The sequence below is a fragment of the Microcaecilia unicolor genome, chromosome 9 (genome assembly GCF_901765095.1).
Source record: "Microcaecilia unicolor chromosome 9, aMicUni1.1, whole genome shotgun sequence".
Classification (NCBI taxonomy): Eukaryota; Metazoa; Chordata; class Amphibia; order Gymnophiona; family Siphonopidae; genus Microcaecilia; species Microcaecilia unicolor.
Genome location: NC_044039.1, coordinates 183256712 through 183271003, shown reverse-complemented (window position 1 = coordinate 183271003; position 14292 = coordinate 183256712). Strand labels below are relative to the sequence as shown.

The 14292-nt window shown below is 39.9% G+C and overlaps 1 protein-coding gene across 2 annotated transcripts in view; it reads right to left on the bottom strand.

The window, feature by feature from the left end:
- JAG2 (jagged canonical Notch ligand 2) overlaps positions 1 to 14292 on the bottom strand; it is a 328883-nt gene that overhangs the window by 13520 nt on the left and 301071 nt on the right. For both annotated transcript variants that reach the window (XM_030213667.1, XM_030213668.1), the window contains 2 exons: positions 2409 to 2522; positions 2121 to 2236 (listed from right to left, as the gene is read on the bottom strand). In XM_030213667.1, the coding sequence (XP_030069527.1) occupies positions 2121 to 2236; positions 2409 to 2522 (230 nt within the window). The remainder of the gene's footprint in view (positions 1 to 2120; positions 2237 to 2408; positions 2523 to 14292) is intronic.

Below are 14292 nucleotides of genomic sequence, written 5' to 3'. Positions count from 1 at the left end.
AATTCAATTACAGCTTTAATCTACCAAGCAACGGTCAATTTGGCAGTCACCTGCCTCTTATGTGGCCCACTGATGAGAAAAAAATGGTTTCATCTTCTGAAAGCTTGATAACATGCAGGTAATAAAAAGCAGCTCTATGAATATCCAACTTCTGCTGCTGACAGAGCCACTGCATGTGTTGAGGTAAAGAGCACTGGAGCCACATGGCGTGGTGGCATTGATAATATGGCTACCAATCACATCAAAGGCAGCTCCCAGCTCTTAGTGACTATCAGTGGCTCTGGATGGGAGCTCATAGGCCACTCCTCAAGCGGCACCTGCAGCTTCCTTGAATTGCGCTGCCCTGACTTACTGTCTCCAGTGTGAAGGAGACAGTTGAGCTGGCAGTGGTACTCATGTGTCAACTCCCGCAACCCCCTTACTGGGGACCTGCCAGCATCATGGGCCTGGAGAATTCGCAAGACACCACTGTCTCGGGGATCCCTTCCTGCTTGAGTCCCACCAGAGCTGTCCTACTCCACCATGCTACACTAAGCTGCCCTGCTCCTGCTGTGCTCTACCCTTATCTTTTTACCTTAGAAAAAGTGTTCATGCCCTTTAAAAATATCTATTTTTTGAGAGCACCGGGGGGGGGGGGGGGGGGGGGGGAGGAAATGATCAGAAGAAGAAAGGACACAAACACACAGGGCTCCTAGGCACCTCTACCATGCCCAGGCAGTTGGAAAAGGCCCGCAGGCCAAGCACAGGTATCTGGAGAGTAGTGCCACACTGAGCTCAACTAGGAAAAGGTCTTTGGGAGTTTGGACTGAGCCCCAGAAAGCACAGGCCACACACTACCTCATCATTGCCATCTGTAGACTGCAGCCTAGGGAGTCAGGCCTAGCCTGCTGCATCAGCCCGTTTGAACCATTTGTTAGAGGCAGGAGTGTTCCAGACTGCTCCTTACAGTGGTAACATCAGTGGACGTGTTTAATTTCTCCAATTCCTATCTAGTCATACGGGGTCAAAATCCATTAGTTTGGACCAGTCTAGAAGGATAACGAAATTAATTTTTCTTCAACTTATCCTTAAGTGCTTCTGTTCCAGTAGGTGAACATCTGATCAAATAGCTAGTGTGAGGTTAACAGTTATCCAGTGTTGATGGGTCATGATTTTAAGTAGTGTAGCTACTCTGTTCCTCCTGGCTTCAGGAAAAAATCTACAGCCTAGAGGTATTGGTTGCATGTAAAACATTTTTGCCTTGTTGAATCCCATCCCTTTATACATTTGACACCTGTTTTAATAAATCATATGTTACAGCTGTGATAATGTACTTTCATACAACGGATACAGAGAATGCTTAGAGCATTAGGCATACAGTACTTTCATCTCTCTAGAGAAAAGTTCTAGCTTTTCACCTGCTTTTAATCATCCAATATTCACACTTCCTCTCTAGTCTCATGTGTTTAGAAGTTAGAAGACTAAAAAAAGAATTAAAAAAAAAAAGCATAGTAGCTTGTTTCCTTTATGTAAGCAACTAAACAACAGATTTTGCTAAAATCCATTATCTTTTACCTGCTATTCAAATGTGGATATAACCCTATGTGTACATTCATGTTTTCATACCAACATAAAACTTACAGCAGATATTTCAGTCAAAAACAATGCACAATACAATTCTGAACATTCCTTAGTCTTCCACTGAATGAAATGCCACAAGAAACTTTCAGTCCTCACCCGCTAAGACAGGCGTGGGCAACCTATGACGCACCACTGAACGCTATGTGGCCCGCGAGACCATGGTAAGTATACACAGAAAACATCATTAACCAGACTTTTTGCTATTTAAAATACTGTATTTTGCAAACAATTTCAGAATAGCCACTCTAGCAATTTGTTACCATCATTTTTAGTTCAATATTTACTTATCACAAGTGGTCTATAGAGTTCTGTGCATTCTGGCATTATATAATGTCGTGGACCACCAAGGACAGTGCTGCCATTGATTATTTATTGTGGCTTAATATACCGCCTTATATGTGGCCCTGTATGTATAAAGGTTGCCCACCCCTGCGCTAAGAGAATGCATGTTAGAACTGCAGTGCTTCTAAAAGAGATGAATATATACAGATAATCAATACCTTGGTACAGTCAGCAGAACCATCTAAACAGTGGCAGGTGTTGCATTCTTGATCCCATCTACTGCCGTGAGGAAATTGCATTCCTTTAAGCCAACATGGCTTTCCGAAGCCAATCACTTAAGAGGGGTGTGGGAGGGAAGAAAACAGCAAGATAAAACATAAGTAATCATTCCAAAATGTAACCAACCCTAAAAACTAATTACTGTTCAAATATACAGAAAAACAAACTAGTATACACAAAAACACAACTGTCAATTAAAATGTTACACTCCCATTCATTCAAAATACCTTCTTGGCATCTGGGTCCTGCTCTTCCAGGTGGACAGGAGCATCTGTATCCATTTATTTCATCTATGCATGTGGCACCATATGCACATGGGGAGGACTGACATTCATCTATATCTATAAAACAAAAATCAATCAGCAGATTTAACTATTGCTTAATTACAAGCAACTGCAGGAATATCAGTCTCACAGCAAAGGTCATCTCTCTAGAAACATAATAGCAAATATGAACTGTACGAACCCCTTAATGCATTTTTCTATGGTCTGTAAACGCATACTACATTTATTGATTTGATAATATCATCCTATCTGGACATCCAATCAGAATGGTAAACAAATCATCATAAAAACAATATCATAAAAGATCATAATAAAAGTGATAATACATTAACAGAACACAAACACCAAAAACGACAATACACAACATTTAAAACCATGGCAACCTAGCCTATATTATCCGACCCCAGGAAGGCGAGAGTGAAGTAACAGGTTTTTACTCCTTTCTTGAAGGCAGAAAGATTAAATTCTAATCAAAGATAAAATGGTAAAGCATTCAAACAGGCTGAGCTAAATAATAAAATGTGGCAGCTCAAGTAGATTCAAGTCTTGCATGGAAGAACTATGCAATTCTGATCTTACTGCTCTTGAAGGACAGTAAGGAATAAGAAAATTGGCCAAATATTCTAGCTGGCCTAAAGTGCTTTTATAGGCAATCACCAAAATCCTATAATTCATACAACATGAGCTGGGGAGCCAATGTAATTCTCTCAAGAGGTAATTCTGTCATATCTTTTAGCACCACTGATGATTCTTATGGCCATATTCTGGATCATCTGCATCTCTTAATAGTATAAGCAGGGAAGCCATTATATAAGAAATTAGCATAATCCAGCCTATTCAATACCAGAGCACGCATGAGCTTATGGCGTGATGGTTTATCAAAATAAGTTCTAACAGATCTAATTAAACGTAAAATCCCACACCTTTTATGAGTCACAGTTGAAATATGTATATCAAAAGATAACTGCATCTAAGGTAACCCCTTAAAAATAGAACCAAACATGTGTCTAGATAATTGTGGCCGCGGCCATTTTTAAACTCCACGTGAAATGAAGATGCTGCTTAATTTATAGTGGAGACAGTCCTTGATACAGCGTTTAGCGAAACAGATAATTGTGGATTAAGGGGAGAACTCCTGTCATATGAGGAAAGGCTTAAGAGATTAGGCCTCTTCAGCTTGGAAACGAAACACCTGAGGGGGATATGATAGAGGTCTACAAAATATTGAGTGGTATAGAACAGGTAAATGTAACTCAATTTTTTAACTCTTTCAAAAAGTACAAAGACTAGGGGACACTCAAGGTTATATGGTACTACTTTTAAAATTAACAGGAGAAAGTATTTTTTCATTCAATGAATAGTTAACCTCTGAAACTTGTTGCCAGAGATGTGGTAGCAGTGGTTAGTGCATCAGGGTTTAAAAATTTAAAAAAAAAAGTTTGGAAAAGTCCATCCTCTACTATTGAGATAGACATGAGGAAAGCCACTGCTTGTCCATGGGATCAGCAGCATGGATTTTGCTACTATTTGGGATTGTCAGGTACTTGTGAACATGAATTGGCCACTCCTGGAAGTAGGATACTGGGCTAGATGGACCATTGGTCTGATCTAGTATGGCTAATCATATGTTAGCTTTCTGCAGGTAACACAAAGATCTGCAACAAAGTGGACATCCCGGAGGGGAGTGGACAACATGGTGGACAACATGAGAAGTGATCTAAGTTAGAAGAAAGGTCTAAGGAATGGCAGTTAAAATTTAAGGTAAAGTGTGATGCACTTGAAGTGTAGAAATCCAAAGAGCGAAAGGCTAAGATGCACAGATAAGAGAGGGACCTGAGGATCTCAAGGTTGAGAAATACAGTGTGACAAGGCTGTGGTCAAAACCAGGACGACGCTAGGCTGCACAAGAGAGCCATAACCAACAGAAGACAGGAGATGTTAATACCCCTGTATAGGTCATTAAAAAGGCTCCAGGTTTTGGAGGCTGTATCTTGAGGACAAGAGACTTGAAGCAGTTCAGAGGAAGGCGACTAAAACGGTATAGTGTTTGTGCCAAACAACCTAAGAGAAGAGACTTGAAGATCTGAATATAAATAACCTAGAGGAAGAGGGGAATAAGGGAGACTGTAGTCATTTGTGACTCACTGAGAGAAAAGGTACCAAAAGTGGAATGTGACTTATTTACACCACAAGATAGAAGGATAACAACTGCATAATCCTGCAAAACTTCAGCCTCTGGTATGGACTAATTACACCTTTTTTAAAAAATGAGAAATTATTAATAAAAAAAGTAATTAACCCCAGAAATCACATGTCCTACAGTTTTTAGCCTGTAGAACATAAAGCTGTGAAAAAAAATTACATAGTCCCATTCTACTGACCATATACAAAACTTTTAAAAATGAAAAGTTGCCTCGCCAACCTTTTATAGCCTTTTTTATGGGTTTTTTTTTTAAACACCAAAACCTTTTCACTCAATGGGTCACATTTTAACAGTTGTACAACTGGTACTAATATACCGACAGGAGAAAAAGTAAAACTAAATGACATGAATTAAGATTACAGGGTGGTAGATTTAGGAGTAACATCAGATAAATTTTTTTTTTTTTACAGATTCCTAATACTCTCCCAGGGGAGGTGGTGGGAACAAAAACAGTGAATAAATTTTAACAAACAAACATGCTGGAAACCAGTGGCGTTCCTAGGGGGGCAGACACCCGGGGCGGCGCCCCGCCCCCCCCCCTGGGTGCGGCGCCCCGCCCCCCGATGCAGCGCGGACCCCCCCCCGGGTGCAGCACCCACCCCCAATGCAGCGCGGACCCCCCCTGGGTGCATGCCGCTGGGGGGGGGGGGGGGGGTGCCACAGCCCGCGCCTGCTCTCAGTTCCCTGACTTCGCGTGTTCGCTGCAGCTCCCTTGCTCTGACCCGGAACAGGAAGTAACCTGTTCCAGGGCACTGCAGCGAACGCGCGAAGTCAGCGAACTCAGAGCAGGCATGCACCCGGGGCGGAGCGCCCCCACCGCCCCCCCCCCCCCCCTTGGTACGCCACTGCTGGAAACACATAAGGAATCCCTATATAAAAAGGCATGGAAGCAAAGCAAAAGTAAATGTCCTTCCAATCTTAGAACAGAGAGGTGTAAACTGCATGGAGTGGCAGAAAGGACTCAGGCCACATTTAGTGTGAATGGCTATCTAAAGACTAATCAACATTCAAAGCTGGAAGAGTGAATTTGCCAGTGAAGTAATCGGCCCACATTGAACAAGGGTAAAGCGTGGAGGTAAAAGCATTCGACAACCCCTAGACTTGGAGAAAATGGGAAGTGTTAACAGTTGAAGGCTTGGATCAAATGTCTCACGAGTAACATTTAAGCAAAACTATGCTGTTATGCTACAGTCTGCATGTACACATTTATAACAATTCTGTGAAATCATTTGAACATTAGCCGCTTTTATGAATTTTAAGTGTGTAGCTCAGATAACTAGGCATAGTAAGGGGTGGACATAATGGCACATTGTTTCATATGTCGACTTTGATTAAGCTACGTTGCAGTCAAACTGTTAGGCAGACTGGACAGAACATGCAGGGCTTCATCTGCAGTCATTTACTATGTTACTATGACAGTTCTTGGTAATGGAATGACAAGTCCATTCAAATGTTGAGTAATATTTGCTGTTTAGAAATGTATATCTCTGTGTAACTCCCCAGTGTGGTTCCTTGAAAAACCTAAACCACCTTTGGTCATGTTTACTTCCTGAAAAAGAACTTTTTGACTTGTGGCATTCCCATTAATCACACTCTGTGAAGTTATCATGCAAAAGATATTTACAGTGTTATATTTTCCTATATTTTAGTTAATTGACAGTAGTTCATGCTCACATTCTTATGATCAAATCTACAGAATAATTCAATTTCTGTACAACTTTCTGAATGTTTATGGAGGAGTGGCCTAGTGGTTAGGGTGGAACTGAGTTCAATTCCCACTTCAGGCACAGGCAGCTCCTTGTGACTCTGGCAAGTTACTTAACCCTCCATTGCCCCACGTACAAATAAGTACCTGTATATAATATGTAAGCCGCATTGAGCCTGCCATGAGTGGGAAAGCGCAGGGTACAAATGTAACAACAAAAAAAAGACTGAATAGATGAAACACAGTTAAGTTAAACATAATATACTACACATTTATTTTAACAACTTAAAAAGGCCCATTGGGTGTATTTTAACATATTTACAATTTTTCAGGTTAAATATGCTGCTCATTTCACAGGAAAAGCAAAGGCTTTATAGACAGAAGCTTAAAGATATAGGAACAATTGAGGAGAGGATGTATGAAAGAAGTATAGTATGTGAATAGCTGAAAGAAGAACTCCATGACTACAGAAAAACTTGAGGAACATGACAAATGTTATAAAAAGAATCAATCAGCAAATCTGATGAATGAAAAAGTCTAAAGCAGGAATATCCAGTTTTCAAGTTTTTGAAGTCCATACAGAAGCCCTTCAGTAAGGAGGTTAACTGTGCCTCTCGAGCTTTACCAGGAAAAGAACACAAGTTGTTATAAACTGTGTAAACACAATCTTTTACCTGAAGGTCAGCCTTCAGTTAAATCTGGCACATTAAGACCACAGTTTGTATACCTGAAGCAGGACATACCAATGGCACTATGCCTATGCTGCTACCAGAAAAAATGTCAACCTGCTAATATCTTAGCAAACATATTGAGGGGATGCCAGTTGAAGTTACGTGACTTCATTATGATCAGAAGCAGGAACAGAGCAAAATTCTGGACTGTGACAAGTGTGCTAGATAGAGGTATTACCAAAGTTTCAAGAACCTTGGAAAGAATATAAAATGGGATTGTAGGAACTGTGCAATCAGCAGATAAAGGTGGAGAAATTAGGAACCATAAAGGACTGCCTGACCTTGAGAAGCAGCTGCCATATTTTCTTGAGTATACATTCATCAAAAGACAGCGCTTCCCATCAAAATGAGAATCACCTTCAAAATTATGTAACTATCTTTCAAATCCTAAATGGCACAGCTCCAGACTATGTGGTACCATTAATAAACTTACCTCAAAGAAACACTAAATATGAGGCAAGAAACGATCTTAGACTACACCTCCCAAATTGAAAAAAAAAGTGATCTACAAATCTGTCCACTCTGCAGACTTCACTTACCTAGGAACCAAATGGTGGAACTCCTTACCACCCAAAATAAGAAATATATAGGAATATACTAGACTCCGCAAAATCCTCAAATCGTTCTTATTCAAACAAACCCTCACAAAGAACAACCATATCTCAAACAACTAATTACCTGAATTGGTTATTACACTATTTATGATTAATTTTCTCTCTGCTTCATGTACAATTTCTCATTCATAATAGATTTTCTAAATGTTAAACTTCCATAGTTATCCTAGTATGTTTATGATGCTGTATGGTAAAATTGGATTCTTACAACAAATTACTTTCTTATGCATTATTCTTTCTTATGTATCCTATACTGTTTATTGTAAGCCACATTGAACTCAAACTTGTTTGGGATAATGTGGGATATGTCACAAATAAAATAACCATGTGGGAAAAAGATGCAACGTGTGCAAGCAAGACAGCTGTACACGTTGATTTCGTTACTAATTTCACTCTTCGACCACAGGCTGAGATACAGGGTACTCATTGGAGCAATCAACAAATCTTTACTGCATACTGCTGGCTTGGAGTGGGACCATGGCATATGTTCAAATTCATTACTCACAAGTGCAGAATTTAAGTATTCTGGTCGTGTATTCCTTGATTGGTGGCTTAACTATATCAACATACCATTCAGTTAAAGCAGGTTGTGTTCTCTAGTGACAATAGCCAGTCAATTCCAAGTAGAAACTCTTGTTCTGCGTATCATATTTATGAAGGCAGCTTATGATTTGGCTGTACAGTGGCATTTCTTGGTATTAGAACATGAAGGTGTCATGGATGGAATCGGGGGGGGGGGGGGGGGGGGAATTTTAAAGACAGCAGTATGGAATAAAACTGGAAGTGGAAACTCTGTTGCTAATGCCAATATCCTTGGTCAGGTTGCTACTGAAAAAGCATCTAAAGTCACGGTTCTGATGGTCACTGCAGAGCAAATATACAGCCAGTGAAAATCAGCGTTAGAATGGTATCTGGGCAGTTTGTGACATAAACCATATGTACTATTGCGTATTTTTTATTTTTCTTACATTTGTACCCCGCGCTTTCCCACTCATAGCAGGTTCAATGCGGCTTACATATTATATACAGCTACTTATTTGTACCTGGGGCAATGGAGGGTTAAGTGACTTGCCCAGAGTCACAAGGAGCTGCCTGTGCCTGCAGTGGGAATCAAACCCAGTTCCCCAGGACCAAAGTCCACCACTCTAACCACTAGGCCAATCCTCCATTACTGCATTATAAGCAATATTCCAGCTGTAATTACAATGTTGTAAACATAATGAATGGTGAAGTGCAAAAAGATGAAGGGACAGAAAAATAGTATAAAAAATGAGGAGAATTTGTATTTGTCAAATATTGTACAAAGAGGAAGTAAAGATTTTACATAGGACAGATTGTTAATGTTACACACTGATGAAAACACAGTGGAGCTGTCATTCCCACATAAACAGGATCACATAGGGTACACGTTTCATTTCCCTGATTAGTCAGAAGTTGGGTTCACAGCTCAAGTTTTCAAGAAACTGGCAACACTGATACCTGAAACAGTATTCACCATGTCACCAGTTGTTGCGGAATGATTATCTGTAATAGCGCACAGCAGTCCTCTATTTGCTGAGTTTTATTTAAAAATTATCTGTAGTCTGGATATGGTAGTTGTGGATTGAACTTTTCAATTGCTTTGAACAGCTATTGAAAAACCTATGCACCTGTTTGCAAAATGCAAATTATAATAGAATTAGAAATATACCAATGTTTGTATAAATGTTATCCTTTTGTTTTGATTACTTGGTACAGACTGCCCATCCAGCCTGTTGCAAGTCCCCTCTGAAGGCAACTTCCAAAGCAGAAACTCATACAATGCTTTTTTTTTTTTGTTTGCAGGGCCTGGGTTGTGGAATACTGTACTAGCTGATAACCAATTCGGAAAAAAAATTGAGCTTACAAATGAAAGTGAAGACCTTTTCCTTTGACCATATATTCAAGAAAATGAACTGTAACCAAATGATTTCAATTTGCAGCCATGGACCCCAAACAATCTGCAATGTTAATCTAGTTTTGCTGTAACTAAGTAAATAGGTGTTACCATACTGGGACAGACATTAAGTCCAGCATCCCGTTTCCAACAGTGTCCAATCCAGGTTACAAGTACATGGCAAGATCCCAAAACAGTACAATAAATTTTATGCTGCTTATCCTAGAAATAAGCAGTGGATTTTCTCCAAGTCCATCTTAATAATGGCTTATGGATTTTATTTTATTTGTTACATTTGTATCCCAAATTTTCCCACCTATTTGTAGGCTCAATGTGGCTTACATAGTACCGGAGAGGCCTTTGCAGGCTCCAGTGTGAACAAATACAGGGTGATGTTGTGGTAAGATCAAGTTCATGTGGCACAGCCACATTAGGGAATCGGAGAACAGAAGAGTCGTGTTATGTCCCTTACGTGCTTTAGTTTGGTTGTGTTGCAGAGATTAGGCATTTAAGTTGGCTCGGTAGGGTATGCCTTTTTAAACAGGTTGGTTTTTAGTGATTTCCGGAATTTTAGGTGGCCGTACGTCGTTTTCAAGGCTTTTGGTAATGCGTTCCACAGTTGTGTGCCTATGTAGGAAAAACTAGATGCATAACTTGTTTTGTATTTTTTTTTTGTATTTAAGTCCTTTCTTTAAGGAAGCTATCCAAACTTTTTTTTAAAAGCCCGCTAAGCTAACTGCTTTTACCACATTCTCTGGCATTGAATTCCAGAGTTTAATTACATATACTAATTTGTAGCTTCATTGTGCGCCCCCTAATCCTAGTATTTTTGGAAAGAATAAAACAAGCGATTCACGTCTACCCGTTCCACTCATTTTATAGACCTCTCATATCTCCCCCTCAGCCATCTTTTCTCCAAGCTGAACAGCCATAGCCACTTTAGCCTTTCCTCATAGGGAAGTCGTCCCATCCCCTTTATCATTTTTGTCGCCCTTCTCTGTACCTTTTTTTAATTCTACTATATCTTTTTGGCAATGCGGTGACCAGAATTGCACACAGTATTCGAGGTGTGGTCGCACCATGGAGCGCTACAAAGGCAATATGTCCTCACTTTTGTTTTCCACTCCATTCCTAATAATACCTAACATTCTACTTGCTTTCCTAGATGCCGCCGCACACTGAGCAGAGGGTTTCAACATATCATCAATAATGACACCTAGATCCCTTTTCCTGGTTGGTGACTCCTGATGTGGAACCTTGCACCATGTAACTATAGTTCAGGTTCCTCGATCCCACATGCATCACTTTGCACTTGCTCACAATAAACATTAACTGCCATTTGGATGCACAGTCTTGTAAGGTCCTCTTGTAATTTTTCACAATCCTCTTGCAATTTAGCAACTTTGAACAACTTTGTGTCATCAGCAAACTTAATCACTTCACTAGTTACTCCCATCTTTAAATCATTTATAAATATGTTTAAAAAGTAGTGGTCCCAGCACAGACCCCTGGGAAACCCGACTTTCTACTCTTCTCAATTGAGAATACTGACCATTTAAATCTACTCTCTGTTTTCTACCCTTTAACCTGTTTTTAATCCACAATAGAACACTACCTCCTATCCCTTGACTCTTCAATTTCCTCTGGAGTCTTTCACGAGACTGTCAAATGCCTTTTGAAAATCCAGATACACAATAAATCGACCAGCTCACCTTTATCCCCTGTTTGTTTAGCCTTTCAAAGAAATGTAGATTTGTGAGGCAAGATTTCCCTTTGCTGAATCCATATTGGCTTTGTCTCATTAATCCATGCTTTTGATATTCTCTGTAATTTTGTTTTTTATAAAACAGTCTTTACCATTTTGCCCAGCACCGACATCGAGCTCACTGGTCTATAATTTCCCTGATCTACACTAACCTTTTAAAAATCGGCGTTATATTGGCCACCCTCCAATATTCTGGTACCATGATTGATTTTAAAGATAAATTACATATTACTAACAATGGTTGGGCAAGTTAATTTTTCAAGTCTATCTGTACTTTGGGATGAATACTATCCGGTCCAGGTGATTTGCTACTCTTCAGTTTGTCAAATGGCACCATTACATCTTCCAGGTTTATAGAGATTTCATTCAGTTTCTGACTCGCCAACTTTGAATACCATTTCTGGCACCGGTATCTCTTCCATATTTTCTCGTGAAGACTGAAGCAAAGAATTCATTTAATCTCTCCACTATAATTTGTCTTCCCTGAGTGCCCCTTTTACCCCTCGGTCATCTAGCAGTCCAACTGATTCTTTTGCCAGCTTCTTGCTTCTAATAAACCTAAAAAAAATTATGTGTTTTTGCCTCCAGTACAATCTTTTTTTTCAAAGTCCCTCGTTGCCTTCCTTATCAGCACTTTGCATTTGACTTGCCATTCCTTATGCAGTTTCTTATTTTCAGTCGGATCCTTCTTCCATTTTCTGAAGGATTTTCTTTTCACTCTAATAGCTTCCTTTAGCTCACTTTTAATCATGCCAGCTATGGTTTGGTCTTCCGTCCTCCTTTTCTAATACATGAATATAACTAGCCTGGGCTTCGAGGATAGTATTTTTTAACAGCATCCAAGACTGTCAATTTTTGACCTTTGCAGCCTGCTTCTCAAGTTTTTTTTCAGCATTGTTCTCATTTTATCATAGTCTTCTTTTTGAAAGTTAAATGCTAATGTATTGAATTTCCTGTGTGTACCTATCCAGAGCTGATATCAAATCTGATCATATTATGATCACTGTTATCAAGCGGCCCTACCACCATTACCTCCTGCACCAGAACATGCGCTCCACTAAGGCCTAGGTCTAGAATTTTTCCTCCTCTTGTTGGCTCCTGTACCAGCTGCTCCATAGAGCAGTCCTTGATTTCGTCAAGGAATTTTACCTCCCTGGCATTCCCTGATGTTACATTACCCAGTCAATATCAGGGGTAATTGAAATCCCCCATTATTACTGTGTTCCTCAGTTTGTTATCCTCCCTAATTTCTGATAACATTTCTGCATCTGTCTGTTCAACCTAGCCAGGTGGATGGTAGTACACTATCACTATCCTTTTCCCCTTTACACATGGAATTTCAATCCATAAGGATTACAAGATTTGTTTTGTGTCCTGCAGAATTTTTAATCTATTTGATTCAAGACCCTCCTTAACATACAATGCTACCTCTCCACCAATTCGATCTACCCTATCACTACGATATATTTTGTACCCTGGTATGACAGTGTCCCACAAACTGTGTTTGTTATTTTACTATATCATATGTTGATATGGAAGTTGCTAAGAACCAGTGATAATTAACTGATTTTAAATAAAATATAGTGGTGACTAATGCCTCTGTCCATGTGTCCACTTTGAGAACCTGTTCCTCCAAAAAGAAACAGGATGGAGGCAATTCAGAGGAAGACTAACAAGATGAAGGATCTCCAACAAAATCTGTATGACATAGGCCTTCATGACAAATCACAAGAACTAGAAACTCCACAAAAGCTCAAAAACAATTAGCAAGTTTCCATGCCAGTATATAGTGCTCTCTGGCTGATGCATAATGTAATGCCTTAAAAAAAAAAAAAAAAGGACAACCTCAGTGAACACACCACAGCTCCTCGCTTACGTATAGAGCTTAAGGTCGACACCCATCACAGGTCAAGAAAAAATAAAACTTCCATTTAACTTATGGAAAATCAAACAGAGTGATAGGAAACAGAGTGGGGTTAAATGGGCAGTATTCACAATGGAGAAGGGTAGTTAGTGGGGTTCCTCAGGAATCTGTGCTAGGACCGCTGCTTTTTAATATATTTATAAATGATTTAGAGATGGGAGTAACTAGCGAGGTAATTAAATTTGCTGATGACACAAAGTTATTCAAAGTCGTTAACTCACGACAGGATTGTGAAAAATTACAGAAGGACCTTACGAGACTGGGAGGCTAAATGGCAGATGACGTTTAATGTGAGCAAGTGCAAGGTAATGCATGCGAGGAAAAAGAACCCGAATTATAGCTACATCATGCAAGGTTCCACGTTAGGAGTTACGGACCAAGAAAGGGATCTGGGTTTCGTCGTGGATAATACACTAAAACCTTCTGCTCAGTGTGCTGCTGCAGCTAGGAACGCGAATAGAATGTTGGGTATTATTAGGAAAGGTATGGAAAACAGGTGTGAGGATGTTATAATGCCACTGTATTGCTCCATGGTGCGACCGCACCTTGAGTATTGTGTTCAATTCTGGTCGCCGCATCTCAAGAAAGATATAGTAGAATTGGAAAAGGTGCAGTGAAGTGCGACTAAAATGACAGCGGGGATGGGATGACTTCCCTATGAAGAAAGACTAAGGAGGCTAGGGCTTTTCAGCTTGGAGAAGAGACGGCTGAGGAGAGACATGATAGAGGTATATAAAATAATGAGCAGAGTGGAACAGGTGGATGTGAAGAGTCTGTTCACACTTTCCAAAAATACTAGGACTAGGGGGCATGCGATGAAACTACAGTGTAGTAAATTTAAAACAAATCGGAGAAAATGTTTCTTCACCCAACACATAATTAAACTCTGGACTTCGTTGCCGGAGAACGTGGTGAAGGCGGTTAGCTTGGCAGAGTTTAAAAAGGGGTTTGACGGTTTCCTAAAGGACAA